The sequence below is a fragment of the Schistocerca serialis genome, chromosome 5 (assembly GCF_023864345.2).
Source record: "Schistocerca serialis cubense isolate TAMUIC-IGC-003099 chromosome 5, iqSchSeri2.2, whole genome shotgun sequence".
Classification (NCBI taxonomy): Eukaryota; Metazoa; Arthropoda; class Insecta; order Orthoptera; family Acrididae; genus Schistocerca; species Schistocerca serialis.
The window spans coordinates 797,427,300-797,455,061 of record NC_064642.1 but is presented as its reverse complement, the minus strand read 5'-3'; the positions used below and the strand labels follow the sequence as shown (position 1 = coordinate 797,455,061).

The 27,762-nt window shown below is 46.3% G+C and overlaps 1 protein-coding gene across 1 annotated transcript in view; it reads left to right on the top strand.

The window, feature by feature from the left end:
- Window positions 1-27,762, top strand: part of LOC126482231 (polyglutamylase complex subunit TTLL1-like) — an 87,813-nt gene that overhangs the window by 46,629 nt on the left and 13,422 nt on the right. Inside the window, exon 6 of the mRNA XM_050106210.1 lies at window positions 7,420-7,650. Within this exon, the coding sequence (XP_049962167.1) occupies window positions 7,420-7,650 (231 nt within the window). The remainder of the gene's footprint in view (window positions 1-7,419; window positions 7,651-27,762) is intronic.

The window sequence follows — 27,762 nt, the reverse complement described above, 5'->3', positions numbered from 1 at the left end:
TCTACATGTTTGAAAGTTTTACAGTGTGTAGATACATCCTTTAAGAACAATATTTTCATTTTTCCACATAATTTCCATCCCTCTCAACTGCCTTACGCCATCTTGGAACCAGCGCCTGTATAACCGCACGGTAAAATTCTGGACCAACCTGTTGGAGCCGCTGTTAGGCAGTGTGCACAAGGCAGTCATCATCTTCAAACCTTGTTCCACGAAGAGAGTCTTTCAGTTTCCCAAAGAGATGATAGTCACATGGAGCCAGGTCAGGACTGTAAGGCGGGTGTTTCAGTGTTGTCCATCCGAGTTTTGTGATCGCTTCCATGGTTTTTTGACTGACATGTGGCCGTGCATTTTTTGTTTTGTTTTGGTGTTAGGGCGCAAAACTGCTAAGGTCATTAGCGCCCGGTCCGTGACTTAGGAAACAGTAAAAAACCGAAACTGAAAACCAGCTGCAATGGGAACGAAAGTCATAAAATTGGAGAAACTAAAAGCAGAAGGAAGGCTTAAAAATCCACTACAGAAAGGGGTTGGTTGTCCCCAAAAAAAGCTTCAAATGACTGACGTCATTTCACTGGCACTAATAAACTTGAGAACGCGGTCGGCTGAGCGCGTGTCATCTGCTAAAATCGACGATATATCGGGCGATAGCTGTAGACGGGAGCGTAACGGATTAAAATAGGGGCACTCAATTAAAAGGTGTCTCACCGTCCACAGCTGAGAGCAGTGGGGACAGAGTGGGGGAGGATCGCCGCTTAAAAGATGTCGATGGCTAAAATGACAGTGCCCTATCCGGAGTCTAGTTAAAATTACCTCCTCCCGACGACGCGTTCGGGAGGAAGAGGTCCAAGCACAAGGAAGAGCTTTCACGTCCCGCAATTTATTATGGAGAAGTGTCGACCAATGCGCGTGCCATAAATGAACAACACGACGACATAAAACGCTCCGTAGATCGGCGAAGGGAATCGATTGAATAGCTGGCCGAAGAAGAGAGACTGCAGCCTTGGCTGCTATATCGGCCGCCTCATTTCCACAGATACCAACGTGTCCCGGAAGCCAGAGGAACGCCACCGAGACGCCCCCCAGGTGGAGCAAGCGCAGACAGTCCTGAATCCGGTGGACCAGAGGGTGCACAGGATAAAGAGCTTGGAGACTGAGGAGACAGCTGAGAGAATCTGAGCAGATAACGTACTGTATCCGCTGATGGCGGCGGATGTAGTGGACAGCCTGGAGAACAGCGTAAAGCTCCGCAGTAGAAACCGAACACTGGTCGGGAAGCCGAAAGTGATTTGGGGTGTCGCCAACAATATAGGCACTCCCTACACCTAACGATGTCTTCCAGCCGTCGGTGTAAATAAATGTGGCGTCCGTCATTTGTGCACATAGAGCAGCAAATTCCCGACGATAAACAAGTGAAGGGGTACCATCCTTGGGAAATCGACAAAGGTCACGGAGCAGGCAGATCCGGGGACGGAGCCAAGGCGGTGCTGTACCCCAAGATGTCAAGAAGGTTTTAGGAAAGCGGAAGGAAAGAGGATGGAGCAGTTGTCGGAAGCGGATTCCCGGTGGTAGTAGGAGGAGGGGCGGCCTGCATACCCTACATCAAAGGAGGCGTCGAAAAAAAGGTCATGGGCTGGATTAGCAGGCATGGAAGGCAGATGGCCAGCATAACGACTCAGAAGGACTGCTCGCCGATTGGACAGCGGAGGTTCAGCAGTCTCAGCATAAAGGCTTTCCACAGGGCTGGTGTAAAAAGCTCCAGACACTAAACGTAATCCACGGTGGTGGATAGAGTCGAGACGCCGAAGAATAGACGGCCGAGCAGAGGACTAGACTATGCTTCCATAGTCCAATTTCGAGCGCACTAAGGCGCGATAGAGGCGGAGAAGGACCACTCGGTCCACTCCCCAGGAGGTACCATTCAGGACACGGAGGGTGTTAAGGGATCGCAGACAGCGAGCCGAAAGATAGGAAACGTGGGAGGACCAGCACAGTTTTCTGTCAAACATAAGACCCAAGAATTTAGCGACGTTTGAAAACGGAAGGTTGACAGGACCTAGATGTAAGGAGGGCGGAAGAAACTCCTTACGTCGCCAAAAATTAACACAAACGGTCTTACTGGGAGGAAAACGGAAGCCGGTTTCGATGCTCCAAGAGTGGAGGCGATCGAGACATCCTTGAAGACGTCGTTCAAGAAGGCTGGTCCGTTGAGAGCTGTAGTAGATCGCAAAATCGTCCACAAAGAGGGAGCCCGAGACATCAGGAAGGAGACAATCCATAATTGGATTGATGGCAATGGCAAACAGTACAACACTCACCACGGAGCCCTGGGGTATCCCGATTTCTTGGGAGAAAGTACGGGAAAGAGTAGTGTTCACCCGGACCCTAAATGTGCGCTCTGCCATAAATTCGCGAAGAAAAAGGGGCAGCCGGCCTCGAAAGCCCCAAGAGAACAGTTTGCGGAGGATGCCTGTCCTCCAACATGTATCGTATGCTCTCTCCAGACCAAAAAATATTGCTACTGTTTGGCGTTTCCGGAGAAAATTGTTCATGATATAAGTGGAGAGAGCAACAAGATGGTCAACTGCAGAACGATGCTTTCGGAATCCACATTGGGCAGGTGTTAAAAGACTGCGGGATTCCAGCCACCACGCTAAACGGTAATTCACCGTACGCTCCAAAACCTTACAGACACTACTCATGAGAGAAATGGGGCGATAGCTAGAGGGGAGATGTTTGTCCTTTCCAGGTTTCGGAACAGGAACGACGATACCTTCCCGCCATCGTCTGGGAAAAGTACTGTCGGTCCAAATTCGATTATAAAGGCGAAGGAGGTAGCGCAGACTGTGGGTTGATAAATGCAGCAACATTTGGACGTGGATACCATCCGGTCCTGGGGCGGAGGAGCGAGAAGAAGAGAGTGCATGTTGGAGTTCCCGGATGGAGAAAACAGTATAGTAGCTTTCGCGATTTTGAGAGGAGAAAGCAAGAGGTCGCACTTCCGCTGTGCGTTTCTTCGGGAGAAACGCTGGTGGGTAATTTGAAGAGCTCGAAATCTCAGCAAAGTGCTGACCCAACGAGTTAGAAATTCTGACGGGGTCCACTAATGTGTCATGCGCGACAGTGAGCCCAGAGACCGGGGAGAAACTAGGCGCGCCTGAGAACCGTCGAAGCCGACTCCAAACTTCCGAGGAGGGAGTGAAGGTGTTAAATGAGCTAATAAAGAATTTCCAGCTTGCCTTCTTGCTATCGCGGATGACACGACGGCATCGCGCTCGGAACTGCTTATAGTGGATACAGTTGGCCAAAGTAGGATGGTGGCGGAAAACGCGGAGAGCACGTCGCCGCTCACGTATTGCATCACGGCATGCCCCGTTCCACCAAGGAACTGGGGGGCGCCGGGGCAATTCGGAGGTGCGTGGTATTGAATGTTCCGCAGCTGTAAGAATAACGTCGGTAATATGTGTGACCTCATCGTCGACGCTGGGAAAGTGATGGTCATCGAATGTCGCTAGAGACGAAAAAAGTGTCCAATCAGCTTGGGCAAACTTCCAGCGTCGCGGGCGCATGTATGGCAGTTGAGGCTGCAGTCTAAGGACACATGGAAAGTGGTCAATCGAGTGTGTATCATCAAGGGCGAACCATTCGAAGCGCCGAGCTAGCAGAACAGTACCGACCGCAAGGTCCAAATGAGATAAATTTGTCGTAGAGGCAGACAAAAATGTAGGGACCCCAGTGTTGAGGCAAACTAGATCCGCTTGGTGGAAGACGTCTAGCAATAGTGAGCCACGTGGACAAGGATGTGGAGATCCCCAAAGCGGGTGGTGGGCACTGATGCCCCCAACCAGCAAATAGGGGGTGGAAGCTGACCAAGAAGATGAAGGAGATCAGCTCGTGCCATTGGTGTGGATGATGGAATGTATACAGTACAAAGAGAGAACGTGTATCCGGAAAGGGAAAGACGGACGGCGACAGCTTGGAAGGAAGTGTTCAAATGGATTGGGTGATAATGGAGAGTTTCATGGAGAAGAATCATGAGTCCTCCATGTGCTGCAGTGCCTTCAACAGAGGGGAGATCATATCGGATGGACTGAATATGAGGGAGAACAAAGCGGTCATGGGGACGCAGCTTTGTTTCCTGAAGACAGAAGATGACTGGCGAGTAGGATCGTAAGAGGATCGACAATTCATCCCGATTGGCTCGAATACCGCGAATATTCCAGTGGATAATGGACATAGGGTGAACAGAAAATGGAGGAATGTGACCAAGGTCGCTGTCAACTCAACGACTGCTCAGAGCTTGCGACCGACAGCATGGAATGGCATTGAGCCGAAGGCAGAAGATCCTGATCCATAGGCTGGTCAGGAGCAGCTCCTGCCATCAGCGATCGGCCGGTTGATCGGCCGCCAGCAGTGCGCCTCGGCGACACAGAAGACGGCTGAGGACGATTTCCGCCAGATGGTGCTGTATATGGGACACGCCTTGGCGGAGAAGGAGAGGAACTGGGCTTCTTAGTAGCCTTCTTGGAAGTATGATGTTTAGATGAAGGAGGAACCGAGGGTTGGGAAGTTGCGGTACATAAAAACTCTTCACGAGTATGCTCTTTTTTCGAAGTCTTGGTGTCTGGCTTTTGAGCTCGAGATTTAGCAGAGCTCGACGAAGGGTGAGCCAGAGAGTGGGCAGGCGAAAGTGGTGAGGTTGAACGGGCGATCTTTGCGCTGGCCGATCTGACGACCGTGGCACTAAAGGTGAGGTCGCAAGTCTGCGTGGCCGCCTCCTTTGTTGGCCGAGGAGAAGCAAGGACAGTGATGTATTTTCCTGTCTGAGGCACGGTGGGCTGTCGACTGGCGAACAATTTTCGAGCAACAATGGTCGACACCTTTTCCTTCACTCTAATTTCCTTAAAAACGGGGCAATCTCGAGAGGAAGCAGCGTGGTCACCCAAACAGTTGATGCTGCGAGGGGATGGAGGTGGACAAGCACCCTCATGAGCATCCTTGTCACACGTAACACATTTGGCCGGATTGGTACAGGACTGGCTGGTGTGATTGAACCGCTGACACCGATAGCAACGCGTAGGGTGTGGGACGTAAGGGCGAACGGAAATTATCTCATAGCCTGCTTTGATTTTCGATGGGAGTTGAACTTTGTCAAATGTCAAGAAGACAGTGCGGGTTGGAATGATGTTCGTGTCAACCCTTTTCATAACCCTATGAACAGCCGTTACGCCCTGGTCAGACAGGTAGTGCTGAATTTCTTCGTCAGACAATCCATCGAGGGAGCGTATATAAACGACTCCTCGCGAGGAATTTAAAGTACGGTGCAGTTCCACCCAGACAGGGAAGGTGTATAGCAGTGAGGTATGCAGCAATTTTTGTGCCTGGAGGGCACTGACTGTTTCTAACAACAGGGTGCCATTCCGTAATCTGGACCAAGACTTTACAGGACCTGCAATTGCGTCGACACCTTTCTGAATAATGAAAGGGTTGACCGTGGAGAAGTCGTGACCTTCGTCAGACCGAGAAACAACAAGGAACTGTGGCAACGATGGAAGAACTGTCTGTGGCTGAGACTCAGTGAACTTACGCTTGTGAGCAGACATAGTGGAAGGTGAGGAAACCATTGCGGAAGAATCCCCCATGATTACCGGCGTCTCCGATGGCGCGCTCCTCCCTTGTGGGGGCCCTCTCTGAGGGCACTCCCGCCTTAGGTGATTGTTCACACCTCAGGTCACACCTCCCGACAAACGGACGGAGGGAACAATCGGCACTTTCGGAAGGTATCAGCTCGGGTAATCACCCCTCCCTGGGCCTGGCCGTTGCCAGGGGGTACGTACGCGTTACCCCGTCACCGGCTACGCATGGAACTGCGTGGGTCGGCCTTCAGACACCCACAGGGAGGAAAAATGAGAAAGGGAAAGGAAAGAAGAGGGGTCTCAAACGCCACAGCGGAGAAAAGGGCAAAGAGAAGAGGGAAGGAAAAGAGAAGGACAGAGGAAGGACGAAGACTTGCAAGTGTAGAAAGCAAGGAATTTGTAACAGTTTCGAGCGTCCGTCTCCAGACGTAGGCACAAACCATACTCCCAGAGGGGGAGAAAGGGAAGGAAAGAGCCAGAGGTGAGAGGGGGGGGGGCGAAGATGGGGGACGGGGAAGGATGCGGAAAGGGAGGGTATGCAGCCCGGAAAGGAAGGAGGGCCACATTAGCTCGGGGTCCCGTGCTCGCTACGCACGTATCCACAAAAGAGTTGTGGACCCCCTGGGGGGGTGGCCGTGCATTATCGTGCAACAGCAAAACATCCTGCTTTTGCCGATGTGGTGGAACACGACTCAGTCGAGCTTGAAGTTTCTTCAGTGCTGTCATATGTGCATCAGAATTTATGGTGGTTCCACTTGGCATGTGTCCACAAGCAACAGTCTTTCGGAATTGAAAAACACCGTAGCCATAACTTTTCCAGCAGAAGGTGTGGTTCTGAATTTTTTTTCTTATGTGAATTTGCCTGGTGCCACTGCATTGATTGCCTCTTCGTCTCTGGTGAAAAATTATGGAGCCATGTTTCATCACCTGTCACAGTTCTTCCAAGAAATTCATCTTCATCATTCTAGTACTGTTCCAAACGTTCGCTGCATTCCGTTTTTCTTCTTTCTTTGTGAGCCACTGTCAACATCCTGGGGACCCACCTGGCACAAACCTTCTTTAACGCCAACACTTTCAGTATTCTGTAAACAGTTACTTCCCCTAGCCCAACGTGGCGTGACAATTCGTTCACTGTGATGCGTTGCCACCAGTCAGCAATTCGTTAACTCTCTGCACATTGTCTGGAGTGTGTGCAGTACGAGGCCTGCCGCTGCGAGGACAATCCTCAATATTGCCGTGCCCGCTTTCATCACGTAACCTGCTTGCCCACTGACTAACTGTACTGCGATCGACAGCAGCATCTCCCTACACTTTTTTCAGCCCCTTGTGGATGTTTCCGCTGTCTCGTTTTCACAGCACAGGAATTGTATGACAGCACGTTGCTTCTGACGAACGTCACGTGTAGCAGCCATCTTGAAGACATGCTATGCCGGCGCAACTCACGGGAACAGGTTGAACTAATTTTGAAAACAAGCTGGAAGTATGTATCTACACACTGTAAAACTTTCACACATGCAAAATGAAAACTGAATTTTAAAAAAATTGTGTGCATTTCTTTCGGAGTGACCCTCGTACTTGTTTTAAGTGTAGTTGCGTGAGTTGACGTAAAATGGTAACCAGTTCATTAATGATAACACTAATCAGGTATACATATCCTGTAAACTGACTCGTTCCACATCATTTCCGTAAAGGAATCGTTAAAATTATGGAACATGAAACTAGCTAACTAAGTTCGTGAATTAAAAGTCACGAATTGCGTCAAGCAGCCCCGGTGTCCGCTTGCCCACAGACAGAGTACAAGGAGGGCCACGGCGGAAAGTGGGGGGTGGAGAACCTGCGCCTCTACCTGGAGGGCACTCGCGGCGCCGCCGTCACCCAGAAGCTCTTCGACGACATCTCGTGGCTGATCGTGCACTCCCTCAAGGCGGCAGTGCCCGTCATGGTCAACGACCGCCACTGCTTCGAGTGCTACGGCTACGACATCATCATTGACAAGAACCTCAAGCCGTGGCTCATAGAGGTGAACCGGCGACCCATCTTTGCCATAATCTTCTGATACAACCATTAAGGTTCTCTACTTATACCTGAAACCTGTTTGTGGGCTGCTATGTTCTTTGAATATGGTGAATATACAGAGCTCAGATCGCAAGCCAGTACTGACTGAAGAAATGATTTCTGTAAGGTGGAAGGATTATGCAAAGGGACTATACAAGGGAAATGAATTTGTGGACAGTATTATAGAAATGGAAGAGGAGGTAGGTGAGGATGACTTGGTAGATATGATTCGGCGAGCATTGCGTGACAGATGGCTGAAAGATCAAAGCTGAAACAAAGCTGATGCAGTAGGTGACATTCCCCCAGGATTATTAAGGTACTTGGAGAAGCTAGCCAAGGCAGACCTATTCCATCTGGTGTGCAAGACATTTGAGTTAGGAAAAATGTACTTACACGTCAACGAGAAACGTAATACTTTCAAAGATAGTGGGTACTGAGAGATGTGAGTGCTACCGATCCATTAGTTTAAATAGTCATATTTGCAAAATACTGACACATCTTATTTACATAATAATGGAAAAATTGGTGGAAGCCGACCTTGGGATTGATCAGATTGGGTTCCAGAAAAGTGTAACAACACGCGGATCAGCTGACCCTACGACTTATCTTAGAATAAAGCTGAAAAACGTATGTTAATTGCATTTTTATACCTACAGAAATTTTTTTAATGTTTTCTGGAAGACACTCTTTTCAGTTATGAACGTAGTATGAATAAAGTACAGTGAGCGGAAGCTTGTCTACAACATGTAGTAAAGCTAATGAGCAGTTCTAAAGTCGAAGGACATGAAACGGAAACAGTAGTTGAGAGGATATTGAGACAGGATTGTTGCGTATCACCTATGTCATCCTGTTCACATATTAGAAAAGCACTAAAGGAAACCGAGGAGAAATTGAAAAGGGCATCAAAGTTCAGGGAGAAGATATGAAATAACGAAGGATTGCTGATAACACTGTAATTCTGTCCATCTGCATCTACACCTGTTAACCACCATTCTCTTCACGCTTAAATGCTTTACACACCCATCATCGAACCACTTTTAGCCTATTTCTCTGCCATGCTACTCTCGAATAACACATGGCTGAAATGAAACTTAAATCTTTCTCACCGAACTCCAATTCGTTAAGATGATCGTTAATCGCTATGTACATGGGAGTCAACAAAATATTATCGCATTTGGAGGAGAAGAGTGGTGACTCAAATAGATTCAAACTGAGATTGTGTCGCAAAGAGAAACACCTTTCTTTTAATAACTGCCACTCTCATCCGCGTATCTTATCTTTGACATCTTCTTTATTTTTTCACTGTAAAACAAAACAGGCTTCTGTTCATTGAAATTATTTGATGTCTTCCGCCAATCCTTCCTGGCAAGGATCCCATACCATGCAGCAGTACTCCAGAATGGAATGGACAGGCGTAATGTAAGTAGTAAAACAACCTCTGTACCACCCCACTCTCCATTGTTGCCAAATTTATTCAAAATGGTGGCGCTAAATGGCTACGAAGTATATGGCACTGTCACAATGACGTCATGGCAAAAGTTTAGATTTTGGCGGGAAAATAGGTCAGTTGGGCCATTTCCACTAACCTAACCCCCTCCCCCCAATCCTTCCCTACACCCCAGAAAATAAAGGAAAGTTCAGATTCCAGTTGGGCAATCCAACACACCGTGGCTATTTCCACTACACTGAGAAAATGGTGGGAAAAAACGACACTAGGGCTACTGCCACTAACCTAAGTCATCCAACCACCCACTCTTCCTAGGAATAATTAGTGGGAAAAGGACACTCCTGCATAAGATGGATTATTTTTTTTTTTTTTTTTGGTCATTAGTCTACTGACTGGTTTGATGCGGCCCGCCACGAATTCATTTCCTGTGCTAACCTCTAAATCTCAGAGTAGCACTTGCAACCTACGTCCTCAATTATCTGCTTGACGTATTCCAATCTCTGTCTTCCTCTACAGTTTTTGCCCTCTACAGCTCCTTCTAGTACCATGGAAGTCATTCCCTCATATCTTAGCAGATGTCCTATCATCCTGTCCCTTCTCCTTATCAGTGTTTTCCACATATTCCTTTCCTCTCCGATTCTGCGTAGAGCCTCCTCATTCCTTACCTTATCAGTCCACCTAATTTTCAACATTCGTCTATAGCACCACATCTCAAATGCTTCGATTCTCTTCTGTTCCGGTTTTCCCACAGTCCATGTTTCACTACCATACAATGCTGTACTCCAGATGTACATCCTCTGAAATTTCTTCCTCAAGGTAAGGCCGGTATTTGATATTAGTAGACTTCTCTTGGCCAGAAATGCCTTTTTTGCCATAGCGAGTCTGCTTTTGATGTCCTCCTTGCTCCGTCCGTCATTGGTTATTTTACTGCCTAGGTAGCAGAATTCCTTAACTTCATTGACTTCGTGACCATCAATCCTGATGTTAAGTTTCTCGCTGTTCAAATTTCTACTACTTCTCATTACCATCGTCTTTCTCCAATTTGCTCTCAAACCATACTGTGTACTCATTAGACTGTTCATTCCGTTCAGCAGATCATTTAATTCTTCTTCACTTTCACTCAGGATAGCAATGTCATCAGCGAATCGTATCGTTGATATCCTTTCACCTTGTATTTTAATTCCACTCCTGAACCTTTCTTCTATTTCCATCATTGCTTCCTCGATGTACAGATTGAAGAGTAGGGGCGAAAGGCTACAGCCTTGTCTTACACCCTTCTTAATACGAGCACTTCGTTCTTGATCGTCCACTCTTATTATTCCCTCTTTGTTGTTGTACATATTGTGTATGACTCGTGTCTCCCTATAGCTTACCCCTACCTTTTTCAGAATCTCGACCAGCATGCATCATTTTATATTGTCGAACGCTTTTTCCAGGTCGACAAATCCTATGGAAGTGTCTTGATTTATCTTTAGCCTTGCTTCCATTATTAGCCGTAACGTCAGAATTGCCTATCTCGTCCCTTTACTTTTCCTAAAGCCAAACTGATCGTCACCTAGCGCATTCTCAATTTTCTTTTCCATTATTCTGTATATTATTCTTGTAAGCAGCTTCGATGCATGAGCTGTTAAGCTGATTGTGCGATAATGCTCGCACTTGTCAGCTCTTGCCGTCTTCGGAATTGTGTGGATGATGCTTTTCCGAAAGTCAGATGGTATATCGCCAGACACATATATTCTGCACTCCAACGTGAATAGTCGTTTTGTTGCCACTTCCCCCAATTATTTTAGAAATTCTGATGGAATGTTATCTATCCCTTCTCCCTTATTTGACCGTAAGTCCTCCAAAGCTCTTTTAAATTCCGATTCTAATACTGGATCCCCTATCTCTTCTAAATCGACTCCTGTTTCTTCTTCTATCACATCAGACAAATCCGCAGGGCCAGGGATTTTCTCTGCCTCGTGATGACTGGGTGTTGTGTGATGTCCTTAGGTTAGTTAGGTTTAAGTAGTTCTAAGTTCTAGGGGACTGATGATCATAGATGTTAAGTCCCATAGTGCTCAGAGCCATTTGAACCAATCAGACAAATTTTCACCCTCATAGAGGCTTTCAATGTATTCTTTCCACCTATCTGCTCTCTCCTCTGCATTTAACAGTGGAATTCCCGTTGCACTCTTAATGTTACCACCGTTGCTTTTAATGTCACCAAAGGTTGTTTTGACTTTCCTGTATGCTGAGTCTGTCCTTCCGACAATCATATCTTTTTCGATGTTTTCACATTTTTCCTGCAGCCATTTCATCTTAGCTTCCCCGCACTTCCTATTTATTACATTCCTCAGCGACTTGTATTTCTGTATTCCTGATTTTCCCGGAACATGTTTGTACTTCCTCCTTTCATCAATCAACTGAAGTATTTCTTCTGTTACCCATGGTTTCTTCGCAGCTACCTTCTTTGTACCTATGTTTTCCTTCCCACCTTCTGTGATGGCCCTTTTTAGAGATGTCCATTCCTCTTCAAATGTACTGCCTATTGCGCTATTCCTTATTGCTGTATCTATAGCGTTAGAGAACTTCAAACGTATCTTGTCATTCCTTAGTACTTCCGCATCCCACTTCTTTCCGTATTGATTCTTCCTGACTTATGTCTTGAACTTCAGCCTACTCTTCATCACTAATATATTGTGATGTGAATCTATATCTGTTCCTGGGTACGCCATACAATCCTGTATCTGATTTCGGAATCTCTGTCTGACCATGATGTAATCTAACTGAAATCTTCCCGTACCTCCCGGCCTTTTCCAAGTATACCTCCTCCTCTTGTGATTCCTGAACAGGGTATTCGCTATTACTAGCTGAAACTTGTTACAGAACTCAATTAGTCTTTCTCCTCTTTCATTCCTTGTCCCAAGCCCATATTCTCCTGTAACCTTTTCTTCTACTCCTTCCCCTACAACTGCATTCCAGTCGCCCATGACTATTACATTTTCCTCCCCCTTTACATACTGCATTACCCTTCCTCATACACTTTCTCTGTCTGTTCATCTTCAGCTTGAGACATCGGCATGTATACCAGAACTATCGTTGTCGGTGTTGGTCTGCTATCGATTCTGATTAGAACAACCCGGTCACTGAACTGTTCACAGTAACACACCCTCTGCCCTACCCTCCTATTCATAACGAATCCCACACCTGTTATATTATTTTCTGCTGCTGTTGATATTACCCGATACTCATCTGACCAGAAATCTTTGTCTTCCTTCCACTTCACTTCACTGACCTCTACTATATCTAGATTGAGCCTTTGCATTTCCCTTTTCAGATTTTCTAGTTTCCCTACCACGTTCAAGCTTCTGACATTCCACGCCCCGACTCGTAGAACGTTATCCTTTCGTTGATTGTTCAATCTTTTTCTCATGGTAACCTCCCCCTTGGCAGTCCCCTCCCGGAGATCCGAATGGGGGACAATTCCGGAATCTTTTGCCAACGGAGAGATCATTATGACACTTCTTCAAATATAGGCCACATGTCCTGTGGATACAGGTTACGTGTCTTTAATGCAGTGGTTTCCATTGCCTTCTGCACCTTCATGTCGTTGATCATTGCTGATTCTTCCGCCTTTAGGGGAAATTTCCCACCCCTCGGACAAGAGAGTGCCCTGAACCTCTATCCGCTCCTCCGCCCTCTTTGACAAGGCCGTTGGCAGATTGAGGCTGACGTCTTATGCCCGAAGTCTTCGGTCGCCAATGCTGATTATTTATCAAAATTTAGGCAGTGGCGGGGATCGAACCCGGGACCGAAAGCGTTTTGATTATGAATCAAAGACGCTACCCCTTTTTTTTTTTTTGCTTTTTTTTTGTTTTTTTTTTTACCAATTTTTTGTTTTTTTTTTACGCTACAGCTTTTTTTTTTTAGACCCTACCCTTTTTTTGTTTTTTTTGTTTTATTTTATTAGACGCTACCCCCTTTTTGGACCACTTTTTTCCCTTAAAAAGCCCATTAGGAAAATGGAACTAAAAAAAAAAAAAAAATAAAAAAAAAATATAAAAAAAAAATAAAAAAAAAATAAGAAAATGAAAAAGAAACCTAAGTGCCACCGCCACTTGTCATCCTATAACAAAAAAAATCTGATCCACTTCAGGCGTTGGCTCCTCAGTGAGCCCACCCCAGAGAGCTGCCTATAGACCAGGGGAAGTATGGGAATCAAGGTTAGGGCTATTCGTTGCCACTTTTTCTTATTTTTTTATATGATTACATTTAGGGAGCGTGTACAAATGAGAATTCTAGTAACTAAGTGTTACAAGTAAGTGTTACAACAACAAAGGTGGCATAAAAGAGTAATCAAAAAAAAAAATAAAAATATAAAACCACTGATGTAATTCTAACTAAAAGGTTCTTCAATAATGTAACTGGTTCCACTTGGAGCCTTGCCATCGTTATCTGAAATCGCCAATAGCGCCTTTGAAGGGCATCTGCAACGGAGGCACTCTGCTTCGCTAGTGCCTCAATGAAAACAGTAGCCTTGCAGCAGCTTGTCTCTTCCTTTGGTCATGGCTGACAAGGCAGAACGTTGAGCCGTTAGTGTGATGCGGCACAGCACATTAACCACAGCCTGGCACTCCCCAGCTGAGTGGGGGGTTAACGAAAACACTGCGTAAATAATTTGCGAAGAGCGTACGGTATTTCGGTGTGCGTTCGAGGGCATTGTGAGCATTTTGTAGGAACCACCAGTAATCAATCTGCTCTTTCTCTCCGTCGCTAAAGATGTAGGCGACGGTAAGTCCCTTGAACCATGTAAGCGCATGATATTTTGCAGCCGGAAAGTAAGTTTCATCGGGACAGAGTAGGGTCTGCGGGTCAATCATATCAGGTGTAACCCGGAGGTAACAAGCCAGTATCTTCTGTGTTAGTCGCCAAACTCCGGACGATGATGTGCAAGTAAAACGATGTTCATCAGTATCCAAAAGGTGACAATCTGGGCAATAAGGGGAGTCTGCCAGTCCGATAGTGTGAAGTCGCTGGCGCGTGGCATATTTTTTGTTGGCGATCTGATACCACTTCGAACGCACCGTGGATGACAGAAAGTGGTGGTGTATCGTTTTCCACACTCTTGGCCAGTGAACCGTAGGGTACTTGTTTTCCACCACGTTATGGTGAACAGCCCGCAGAAGGTTGGTATAAAAATCTTTCGCCTTCGGTGGACGTGTGGCGGAGAGGTTCAAGCTGACATAGCTGTAATCAAGAATGAAGGTCGACACATGGGAGAGCTGTGGTGCGACGTGCGCAACCGACACCGGCGGGACGTTAGAGGCTGGCATCAGAACCTGTAGTAAACAACCCGTGAGAGAGGTATATTGACTTTTCCATCGTTTCCTCATGTTGCTCATGTAAAGGGCAGCTGCTCTCGCCCTGACGTTGACCAATCCCAGCCCTCCTTTGTGCACTGGGAGGGTAAGAGTGTCGTATCGTACTTTAAAGATATGACCTACGGAAACGCAGTAACTGAAGGCCGCCTGAAGCCGGCGACCTATCTGCAGCGGTAGTGGGAGGACCTGTGCCACGTGGTTGAGTTTGGAAGCTACGTGGAGGTTCAAGTATTCAACACGTTGTAGCTGATTCAAGTCCCGGAGCAGGTTCTGTCGCACCATTGCGCGTATGATCTGTAATAACCGTCGGTAGTTTGCTGCAGCTGTTTGACGTACATCTTTCTTGAACGTGATGCCCAAATATCGCAGATCAGAAACTGGTGGGAGGGGAGCGAAGGCTTCCGGTCCGAGACCACGCCCAATGTCCAACGCCGCCGACTTGTTGATGTTCAGAAGACTGCCTGCGGCCTGTCCGTATCGCTCAATCCAGGTTAGTACGCTTTGAACTTCGTCATTGGAACGAACCAGCAGTAGCAGGTCGTCAGCGTATGTCCTATAGCGAAAGGTGACGGCCCGCAGCGTGATACCAGATAGGCGGTGGTTAAGGCCCCTTAGGAGTGGCTCGAGTGCGATTGCATAAAGGTAGGTAGAAAGGGGACAACCCTGTCGTAGAGACCTCTTAATGGGTACTGGTCCTACCATCCTTCCATTGACCTGGACGTGTGAGCTGGCTGCGGTCCAAAGACGCCGTAGGGTGTCGATGAGGCCCGGGGGGAATCCCATACAGTCCATCACTCGTAGGAGGAAGTTTTGGTGCACTCTATCAAAGGCGCGGTTGAAATCGACGGAGACGATCGCCGCTCTCAGACGGCACGCAGAAGCGATCGCTATTAAGTCCCTGCAGTCACCGGTGGCCGTGTGTATGTTGGCTTCTCCCCCCTGCGACGTCTGTTCTGGAGCGAGGATCATCGGCAAAGTCGTCTTAATACGGCTCGCCATAATCCTGGTGAAAATCTTGTAATCGGCGTTCAACATTGTAAGCGGCCGATAGTCGTTAATCGATAGCCCTCCACCTGGCTTGTGTACTGGTATGAGGAGACCTTCTACAAACGCTGGCGGCACAACACAGTCTGGAGACATAAGTTCGCGGAACATTATAACCCAGCGAGGCATCATGAGGTCACGGAAAGTCCGGTAGAATTCGATGGGCAATCCATCAGGTCCAGGAGATTTATTGGCCGCACCTTTGTCCACGGCGTCTTCGACTTCTTCGAGTGAGATTTCCTCTGTTAGTGCATTCACGGTAGCCTCGTCGATAGTACGTATTATCTGCTGTAACACTTCAGTAGTGGCCTCGTCAATGACGGTTCTTTCCTTGTAAAGATGACGAAAATGATCCTCCACCGCCTTTACTATGGTTGCTTGGGTCGTACATAAGCGACCGTCGTGTGTCCTGAGTTGTGTGATTAAATGTTGACGTTGTCGGCGCTTATCCGCCACAACGTGGTGCATAGTGGGTTCCTCTGCAACCGTTCGGTCGTGCCGTCGCGAGCGGACTACTGCACCTTCTAGTCGACGCTTCGTCAATGATAGTATGTGAGCCTTCATTCTGCTTTGGTCATGTTGTCTCTCCGGGGAAGGGGGTAAGGCGTCGAGGTCCCTGAGTGCCGCGTAGTAAAAATCGAGGGTCTGTCGATGCCACGCAGTCACGTCCTTGCCATATCGCATAAGTGTCCTACGGATTGCTGGTTTGGCACAGAGGAGCCACCACTCCAGGGTCGAGGTGTATCGTGGGTGGCGGCGTTCACAGTCAGTCCACGTTGCTGCAACTTGCCGACGGCAATCCAGGTCCTGGAGATGAGTTACGTTGAGCTTCCAAAAGCCATTGCTGCGCCAGACTTGTTGGGGGCGTAGGTGTATAGTGCAGATATAGGCACTGTGATCGGAATAGGCTTGAGGCCATAATTCGGCGTCCACCACACCTTGTGTGAGATCTTGTGACACATATATGCGGTCAAGTCGGCTGGCCGAATGACTGGTAAGATGAGTGTGGCCAGAGCGGTTACCGTGGACTTTTTCCCACGTATCGCAAAAGTGAAGTTCTTGGATCATCGCACCCAGTTCCGGACAAGGCATGTAATGTGGGATTTGGTCCTTGGGATGAAGTACGCAATTAAAATCGCCGGCGAAGACGCTGTGGTCGTATCGTCCAAGGAAAAGGGGAGCGACATCTGTGGAGTAGAATCTGGCGCGGTCGTGACGTCTTGTGGTACCCGACGGCGCGTAAACATTAATGAAACGGGTGTTGAGTGCCGTAAATGCTATTCCTCGCGCGGAGGGAAGAAACGTGACGTCGGTAACTTCAATACCTTCACGCACTAATATCGCCACTCCGGTGTCTGCAGGGCTACCGGGCGTCACATGTGTGGCGTAACCGTAAAAGTGCGGGAGTGCAGTCGTTTTCACTTCTTGTAGGAAAGCAAAGTCAACTCCCATGGCTCGTATGGTTTCTTTCAAAAGTTGGATCTTGACAGGAGAACTGATCATGTTGATATTCATTGTCGCCAGGCGGTAAGCCTGGCAACGCGTTGTTTGGGCGAGGTTATCCATGTTGAAGTTTGAGAGAAGCGAACATCGGAAGTAATGTCACCCCCCGCCAAACGCGGTCCTTCCTGTGCTGTTTATGCTGCATGATCCGGCGGCGCCTCAGTTGGCCGCGGGTCGGGATCTTGTGTCTCGACGTCCTCGGCCCACGAAGCGGGCGCGGATGTCTGTTCGTGTTCCATAGCCTCGGAATGTTTGGTAGTAAGGGACCGGGCGACTTCGCTGCCTGCACCGGTACCTTCCCGCTGCTCACTGTTTCTGTCAATGGGCTGATGTTCGAAAGCTGCATGTTTTTCTGTCTGTTCTGCAAGGTTGGAGTCAGTGGAAACAGCCCCAGCTTCGCGGCTGGCTTCTTGAGGGGTCAGTTGTTCTTCCCCGGCCGAATGCGAACCGCTGTGTTCCGACACGGTCCGACGACGGCGCTTTCGGCGTTTCGGTGATCGCTGTTTCCGTACATGGCCTTCATTGTCAGAAGACGGCACTGACTCACGCTCCACCGGAACAAACGCTTCGGTCGGTACAATAAGGGAATCAATTGCCATCTTGCCGGCGTCAATGTCTGTCGCGTTCGGTAGCTCCAGAGTCGTAGTACTATTTTCCACCACTGGCCAGGTCGGCGGATCATCCTGGTTTTTGTCCGTGGAAAGTGATTCTTGTACCGCTGAAGCGGTCGGTCGTGTCTGTTGCGTGGAGAACGTCGTGAGCGCCGCCGCGTAAGTCACGGGTAGAACAGTCTTCGCCGCTGGTGGTGCAACGTCCTTCGGTGGGAGTTGTGTGATCCGACGCTGGAGGCACTCGGAACGAAGGTGTCCTTCTTTGCCGCATCCGGAACACGTCTTCGGCTGGCCGTCATAAATAACTATGGCCCGGCATCCTCCTATCTGTAGATAGGATGGCACGTGTCGTTGGAGATCTATGCGCACTTGGCGTACTCCATTGAGTACGGGATACGTCTTAAACTGGGTCCATTTTTCAGCCACGTGTTCGTGTACCGTGCCGTAGGGGCGGAGCGCCGCTACAACTTCTGCCGCCGGGAGTTCAAATGGAAGTTCGAATATGCGGATAGTCCGCAGTCCCATTGCGGCATGGCCAACCTCGACGTTGCCAACATTGCCATCTGCGTGGCAGAAGCGGAGTTCTTGTTTCATCTCACGAAGCACCTTGTCGCATGTAGTTTCGTTTATGAGCTTTACGTAGACCGTGCTACTGACGATCGAAAAATGAATGCCGACAATGTCGGCAGCCGGGATCTTGGTTTCCTCTTTTAAAAAGCGTTCGACTTCGAGCGCCTTTGGTCGGGTAAAGTCGTTCCGAAATGTGAATTTCAAGGTTGATCTTCTGTATTGGTTTGCCATGGTCTTGTAGCGCTACGGCGTCACGTTAGTGTCGGCCGAAGAAAGTAAACAAGGCGCGCGGGCTCTCTCTGACAGCGGAGAGCACACACCGCACGTCTGCTTCGCTCGGCTGCGAGAGCCGCACTCCCCCTAGACCACGGGTAGATGTATAAGATGGGTAGAAGCCTATGTTTTGCAGGCAGTCTTTATTTAAACCATTAGAGGCAGTAACTCCAACCAGTGTGTTCACCACAAGGTCCGAAGTCCAACCGATTTCGTGCACAGGACTGCCACCAGAGAGCACTGTCATACCTCCTGTGACGTAATCCAAGATGGTGGACTGCGGAGGAAAAATGGCGGGAAAAGTTCTCAGATTGCGCTGGGCTCCTGGATACATTGGATGTAAGTCTTTATATTCAGTCTTTATTTAAACAATTTGAGACAGTAGCTCCATATAGTGTGTCCACCATAAAGTCCAGAGTCCAACTGACCTAGTACACAGTACTGCCACCTGAAGGCACTGTTGTACCTTGCATGACACTAGAGTGACTTTTCATCCTATGGTGGTCTGCGGGAAAATTGCGGGAAAATGACTCAGCCTGTGCTGGGCTGTTGGAAGGAGAAGGAGTGTACTTTATTTATTTGGGAACAATTTATGTATGGACGGATTTCCCATAGTTTATTTATTAAACTGATACAAAACATATGCTCTGAGATGCTTGGGGTCGCAATTCACAGCCTACAGACCAACAAATTACTCGTAAATCAGCGAAATAATGCAGTTCACTGATGTGCACTCACGCTCATCAATTATAAACTCTCGAAATAATGCATACAATTTATTTAGGGACGCATTTCACCTATTTTATTTATTACACTAATAGAAAACACTCGCCCTAGCTTGCTTGAGGTTGCCGTAATTAGTCTACAGACCTGCCAACTACAAGTAAATCACCTAAATAATAAATCGCTTTCAAACTATAGTCAACCACGATGTATCAGCAAATTGGTCTCCTACAGAACCTCATAGTATGCATGCTGGGTGGCGCGCTCACGCTTGTCCCATATGCAAGACGCCTCCAGGCATGCGTATTTACCATTGGTGGCACAATACCCCTCTACCTATGGATACTGACGTCACAGGTCTTGCTATACAAATCTGTTCCAGAATAACGTAGACTGTTTTCCTCCTATCGATCCTAACGGGACATGCGGGATGCCGTGAATGTGTGGTTACCTGCCCAGAGTGGCTGACGAATCGCTGCGAAATGCGCGTGTAGCGGCTCACCATCTAAAAGGTTCTCAATGTTATACCGATGTCACATTGCTATGTAAAATATGAGTTGAGTCGAGCACTCGGAAATTGTAAAGTGCTCCAGAAATAGTTAACGATCGTTTTTGTAAAAGCTTTCATGATGTCTCAGCTTGTCTGCATGGAATTCTTCTCCTAACAGAACCTGTATACGAAAAATAGCGCAGAATATCGCCGAATACATTCATCCTGATTGGTCCTAACATAACACCCTGTCCATCACGTGTTACACTTTCCACTTTCAATGAGCGTATCTGAAACACAAACGTTCTCACTGCTATGTAGAGGCTCCTATGTTCCCAGTACAAAGGATATCTTGTGAATGAATGGAGCATTCTGATTGACTCTTAGTGAATTTACCTGCGAAATACTAAAGCTGCCATAGTGGAAACACTGTCCGCCTTTTTTTTCTGCAGATGAGATGTTAAATGGCAAAATCTATTTGGTACAAATCGCCATATTGGGCTGACAACTAAACCCAGCAAATTGGCCTACAGATTGTCAGATACGGAAAGACTCTTACTCAATTACTCTGTTCTGCCACTGAAGACAGGAGCATGAAACTGATCTCCAAACCAGCAATATTTCACCACTTACCAAGTCAATGTAATAAACATACAATTCGTATCCTGTGCCATACAAAAACGCCCCTTTTCCATAATCGGTATAGCTAACGCTCACCAGACACTCGTACATATGAGTATACCACAAAGACGGATGGGGTAAGCACATGCGCCGTAGGTATACTCCTCGTTGCATGAGATATTTCCTGCGAGGTCAGGCGGTCATACAATCCCAGTGCGTGACCAGAGCGCCCTCGGCAGACTAAAGTCACTCTCAGAACTGTTCTACAAATTCGTATTCGGTTCCCCTCGGTACTGCTTCCAGCCCCAACCTGCTTGCTTGCTTGCTTTTCTACACCCATCCCCAGACTCTGGGATTACAAGAACATATGCAATTTCGCATGATTTGCCAGAATAGCAATATCGCTTGCATAGCAGCATCACTCATGCAACATAGTTTTGAATATATAGACTGGACATTTTTACTCTAGAAACCTGAACCTTTAACAAGGTGGAGCATGCTGTAAACCACTGAGTAACTAGAAACTAGGTAACTAGGTCTGCTTAGACCTTTATGTGAAAAGTAGAAAACAGTTGAGGAAACTGCTGTCAGTGATGTAACAGATTCCAAATCATAGCTATAATTTACAAAGTCAACTAACGTGTTTCTCATGTCTAGAGAACCAGTAAATGTCTCTTCCACCCGTCTTTCACCTGGTAGACTCACGAAGCACAGTTGATGTTCTCTCAACTGAATAAAGGTGTGAAATATGCAGCCACACCCCAATATCGACTCTTCTCAAATTTCCACACGATCACGAAAGCTGTCCAACAGATACTAAATATTAGTTCGCTATTCGGCCGTCTAGAGGACAGCACGGTTAAGTCAGCTACATTCCTGCATCTCAACAGGTCTCTCCATTTGGACAGCTCCTCCATTAGCCAGAAACGTGAATCATACCCTCCACAGGCCACCGGCGCTGTGCGGCACACACACCCAGTCAGAAAATCATTCTAGGTAATTGGTCACATATATATTTAATCATAGTACTTGCAGTTAAATATTACAATCACGGTCTCAGTTGAATGACACCTGACAATGAGTGAACTATCGGAGATACACCCTGCTCAAGGGTGGGGCTCTGCAAACAGAAGTATCTGTACAATTCTTATGACTTGACATACTCTTCTCTTTGCTATCACAGTATCCCACCTCAAATGCATACCCTCTTATGACTGGACATAGCCATTTCCTTTGCAATTATCAGAACACTGTTTGTAGATACTTTATAAGCTTGATGCTCAAGGTGAACCTCTCACACAACCCCTAAAACTAACGAAATAATAGCAACCGAAAGTCAACAATGGGTGAACATGCCTCACAAGTCGTTCTTGCGAGATGTAATACTGTGCCTTAGAAACATAGACGTAATCGTCTTACAAACAGATGTTAAAAGGCACGGCAATATTAGTATCACAACAGGTCCTGGTTCTACAGACACACACAAGGATTCGTGTTAAAAGCTCTCCTGGATTTATAAATCGAGGTATGGCGTTACCTCTGAATGAATTGTGTTTTTCCAGACCAACACAGTGACACTGAATATAGACAGTGATCGTAGCACTGTATACTATCAGACCAGCAGTGCAATTACACATAGGGCACAATGCAACCTCGTGGTAAAATTGTTGAATTTTGAAAGTGATTCGGCTAAGGAACGTGGTATGAAAGTGCTGCTTGCGGATCCCTCATGTAGCCCCTTGATATTTCTCCAGTATTTGTAATGTATTCTGTATCAATACCACGTCAGTAGTTCCACTATATATCCACTGGATTATGGTTGATGGTTGATTGAGAAGGATCACAAACAGTAGATGGCATGGTGACTGAGGTCATAAGAAATGTACACAGGCTTCTCAGATCTCTACAGTATCGCTATCTGCTAGAAATGATGTCTATGATCTGGAATAAAGTCTTTCCATTCAACCACATACATCTGTTGAATTCGATGGAGAAGTCCTTTAACGATTACAGCCAGTCTGCTACAATAAAATTCCAACATGGTTTTAGGTAGTCCCTATGCATCTTGCAACTGCTGTCATTTCTGCAGCTTAGTGCATGAGACCGTTCGAATTTAAGTTGGAACTGAGCGTAAGTCGGAGAGAGCCAAATCTACTACTTTCTGCAACATGCGTATAAATAGAGTGACCTGAGTTGGTGCGACAGGACCACGATTTGACCATTCGGTGGAAATGGGAAAAGATGTCGTAACTCTGCCAATGGTGCACGACGTGTTAGGTCAGCGTGAAATGACGCCTGCTTGTACAGCACTAGATAGTATAGAAGCCAGTAAGGGAACTGGGAGAAGGACGAGGATTTTGTTACTGTAATGTGGTGCATCCCCAAACTACGTACAGATGGACAGTCTGAAGCACATCTATGTCCCTCAGGGCCCATTCATGTCTATCAGTCCTACATGCTATCTTCTGCAGCACTTTACAATATCCGAGAAGTCAACTTGGCTCTTATTTTACATAGCCAAGTGACATCGGTATAACATTGAGAACCATTTAGATGGTCAGTCGCCTTGCATCCACTTCACAGCAATGCGTCAACCACACTGGGCAGGTAAGCACGTGTTCATGGCTAGACGCAGCTACCATGTCCCGTTAGGATCGCGGGGGGGAGCGCAGTCTATGTTATTCTGGAACAGATTGCTATAGCACGGCCTGCGACATCAGGATCAATAGGTAAAGGGGTATCGTCCCAGCAATGGTATACACGCATGCCCAGATTCGTCTTGCGGATGGGACTGGCATGAGTATGCCACCTAGCATGTGCATGTTAGAGTTCTGTAGGGGACCAGTTTGCTGATATATCGTGGTTGACTATAGTTGAAAAGTGTTTTTATACTTGCACTGAGTGTTTGTGCAGCGCATTATATTCGGCTATTTAAGCGTTGTGAGCATGTAGGCAGAGAGTTATATATGCATTATTTCGGTGATTTATGAGTTGTTTTCGTGTCTGTCACATTATTTTGTGAACAAGTCTGTAGGCACTGGAATGCATGATTTCGACAGTTGACGAATAGCAAGCATGTTTGCAGCATTATTTTGACAATTTACGAGTAGTATGAGTCTCTGCACATCAGTGTATTGCATTATTTAGGTGATTTACAAGTAGTTTGCAGGTCTGTAGATTATTTACTGCGACATCAAGCACGCCAGGGTGAGTGTTTTGTATTAGTGTAATAAATAAAATAGGTGAAATCCGTCCCTAAATAAATGGTATGCTTTGTGTCGAGAGTTTATAATTTGTGAGTGTGTATGCACGTCTGTGAACTTCATTATTTCGGTGATTTACGATTAGTTTGCAGTTTTGTAGGCAGTAAAATGCATTATTTCAAGACTTTACTATTAACAGGCGTGTTTGCAGAGCTTTATACATACATTATTTCGACAATTTACGAAATTTTTGCTTGTGTGTACGTCATTTTACTGCATTATTTTGGTGATTTACGAGTAGTATGCAGGTCTGTAGGCTGTAAATTGCGACCCCCAAGCATATCAGAGCGCGTGTTTTGTATCAGTGTAATAAATAAAGTGTGTGAAATCCGTCCCTAGATAAACTGTTCCAAAATAAATAAAGTACACTCATTCCCCTCTCCAGCAGCCCACCTCAGGCTCAGTGTACTAAGCCTGTTGGACTCCGGACCTCATGGTGGACACACTGGATGGAGCTACTGCCTTAAATTGTTTAAATAAAGCCTGAAAATAACGACTTACGTCCAACCTATCCACCAGCCGAGCACAGGCTGAGTCCTTTTCCCGCAATTTTCCCTCCTGGACCGGCATCCTGGATTATGTCACAACAGGGACGATGGTGCCCTGTGGTGGCACTACTGTGTATTAGGTCAGTTGGATTCCGGACCTCGTTGTGAACACACTGGATGGAGGTACTGCCCCTAATTGTTTAAATAAAGATTGCCTGGAAAATAAAATCTTACATCCATCCTATCCAGCACAGGCTGAGTTCTTTTCCCGCCAATTCCTAGGAAGAGGAGGTGGTTGGATGACTTAGGTTAGTGGAGGTAGCCCAAGTACCCTTTTCTACCGCCATTTACTTAGGTTAGTGGAGGTAGCTGCGGTGTGTTGCCTTGTCCTCCTGGAATAAGAACTTCCCGCCATTTTCTGTGGGGGTAGGAGAGGGTTAGAGGGGAAGTGGTTAGGTTAGTGGAGGTAGTACAATTGACCTATTTTCCTGGCAAAATAAATGGTTCAAATGGCTCTGAGCACTATGGGACTTAACATCTGAGGTCATCACTCTCTTAGAACTTAGAACTATTTGAACCTAACTAACTGAAGAACATCACACACATCCATGCCTGAGGCAGGATTCGAACCTGCGACTGTAGCGGTTGTGTGGTTGCAGACTGAAGTGCCTAGAACCACTCAGCCACACCAACCGGCTTTCAAACCAAAGTTTGAACTTCCCACCATGACGTTATTGCGACGTTGCCATATCTATCGCCGTCATCTAGGATCCGCCATGTTGAATAATTTTGGCAACATTGGAGTGTGGGGTGGTATGAAGATTGTTCTACTATTAATGTAGGCAGTCTCTTTGAGCGGATTTGCTGCATCTTTAAAAAGATCCGCCAACAAAAGGCAGTCTTTAGTTCGCCTTCCCCCACAACATTTTCTATTGGATGGTTTCTGTTCATCTCGTTCGTAACTGCAATCAGAAGGTAATTAGTTGAACTAACAGCCTTTAGATTTGTGCAGCTCATTGTGCAACCATAATTCATTGGATTCCTTTTAGCACTCGTGTGTATACACATATAATATCTAAGTCAGTTTGCAATTGGTGTTGATACACTGATGATTTTACTAGACGGTATCACCCTGCAAACTATCTAAGAGCGCCGCTCAGATGTTGTCTTAAATCGGTTATATGCATTAGGAACAGCAGAGGACCTATCAGATTCAGGGGAACGTCTGATATCGCTTCTGTAATACTCGGTGACTGTCATATAATTACTACGAACTGTGACCTTTGTGACAGAGTGTCAGGAATCCACTTGCAGAGCTGCGATGGGACTCCAATGACATGCAGTGTAATTAGAAGCAGTTTGTGAGTCAACCTGCAAAATCCTTCTGGAAATCTAGAAATATTGAATCAGTTTGGAAACCCCAGCTTAGAGCACTGATTACTTAGTGTGAATAAAGAGGCTGTTGTTTTTCACAAAATTGATGTTTTCTGAATCCGTACTGATAGGTGTCAACATGTCGTTTTCTACGATTGAATTCACTATGTTCGCACTCAATATTTTTTCCAGAGTCCGTAATTGTTTATTCATGTAATCTTTGCAACTTTGAGTTACGACAATAAGGGTCACTCGTCGAGCGAGGGGTTATTCATGAAGTCCTGCTAAATATGGAGTTATTACGTCATCATACTCCAAAAGGAACATGTCTGGATAGGAAAATTTGCTTTTATTGATTGATTCAAGTTACCTTGCAACTCTGAGGGTATCTGCTACTATGTTACTCATGTTGGCGGCTGTTCATGGTTTGAATTCTGGAATATTTACATTGATTAGGTTTACTTTGCTGCTCTGAGGTTATCTATTGCTAAGTTACCCATGTTGGCAGCTGTTCCTGCTTTCAATTCTAGAATATTTACTGCTTCTTCTTTGGTGGAGGTATTTCTGAAAACCATGCTTAGTAACTCCACTTTAGTTGCCCTGTTTTCGGTAACATTACCGTTGCTGATCGGCCAGTGAAGGTATTGACTCTGTCTTGCCGCTCGCGTGTTTTACAGTTTCCTTATGGGAAACATTAAAAGTCAACACTAAATTTTCGGCTTCAGTAAAACAACGCCAATCTTATAATTTTTTCGTTATTTGACATCTGGAATGCTCCTTTCGTAGCTTACGCGACAGAGTCCTTCCGCCTCTTATTAATTTTCCTTGTTACAGATCCCTCATTTGTCACCACTACTGTTCCGCTGAGTTTAAGTCACATGTGATCTAAGCTACATAGTTAGTTTGGAAAGAATGGAGGCTGTTTTATAGGAAGGCGTCAACTGAATTTTTATCTATTTTTAAATAGATATATTTTGCGTTGTTCTTTGGTGAGTTTAGATGTTGCGGCATTCAAGCTCCCTAACTGCTCAACATAATTTTCGAAGGAAACATTCAGTGCCTTTCCGGATGAAATTTGATGCCTACCACCGATTTTAAACATGTATTTTCGCCAATAAGGGGAGGTCAAATTGAAGCAACCACCAACTATATTTGTATAAATGGCCCTTTCGAAATGAGACAAATATATCCCTTGAACTCTTTGGTCATTTATCACCGTTTACCTCAGGGAGCTCGGTATTTGCTCAGCATTACTTGTTTTTGAGAGATCATGCGTGTTATTGCAGACATATACACTTCGAGTTGGCTCCTGAACTAATTGCTCAACATAATTTTCGAAGGAAACATTTAGTGCCATTCCGGATGAAATTTGATGCCTACCACCGATTTTAAACATGTATTTTCGCCAATAAGGGGAGGTCAAATTGAAGGCCCTTACCAACTATAATTGTATAAATGATCTTTTCGAAATGAGACAAATATATTCCTTGAGCCTTTCAGCAACCGTATTTCGTGAATTGAAGCTCGGTAAAAGGACCAAGTTATTTCTTTATTATGGTTGTTAAGTGTAACCTCTATTCATACTAGCTGACAGCAATTATCCACTTCAACGTCGCTACGAGATAAAGTACTTCTATCACTAACGAACACACGGCCACCAGCTGAATGCAATCCATCGCTTCTGAACACCATTAGGTCTTTAGTAAAAGGCTCTGCTGAACTTATTCCGGCTCCGGCTAGATTTCAGTATGCATAACGATTTGACATTCTGAGAACTCTGCTTTTTTTTTTTTTTTTTCAACACAGACACGACAATTTTCAGCTACAATACCAATGGTTCCTGGAGCTATCCTTGCTCTGTGTTTGACACGCACTCTTTGAGACCGAAGCTCTGTGTCCACTTTTCCTAGAAATTCTAACCAAAAAAACTGCCCAGTCCATTCCACTCAGCCCCGGCTACCCATATCCCTGCTTCCTGTATGTAATGGACACCTGAACTTTTCAGTGGATCCCAAGACCTATCCATCTTATGGCGCAAGCGTAGGAACCTGCAGCCTTCATGGTTGCAAAACCTTCTGAGCCTCGGGTTTGACCAACTCTTTAACAAATGTCCGTAATCGGTTCTGTCGAAGATGCTACACATAGTGACCTCTCTCTTCATCTTGCAAGCAAGCCTGGCCGTCTTCAGACTACGTATATCCACTGGAAACCAAAAACATTTTTTCCTGTTCCACAGCGACACACGTCGTTACTAGCTACAGTTGCCACTACCTGCAGTTGGCTACCATGACCTCTTCAGGGCATCCG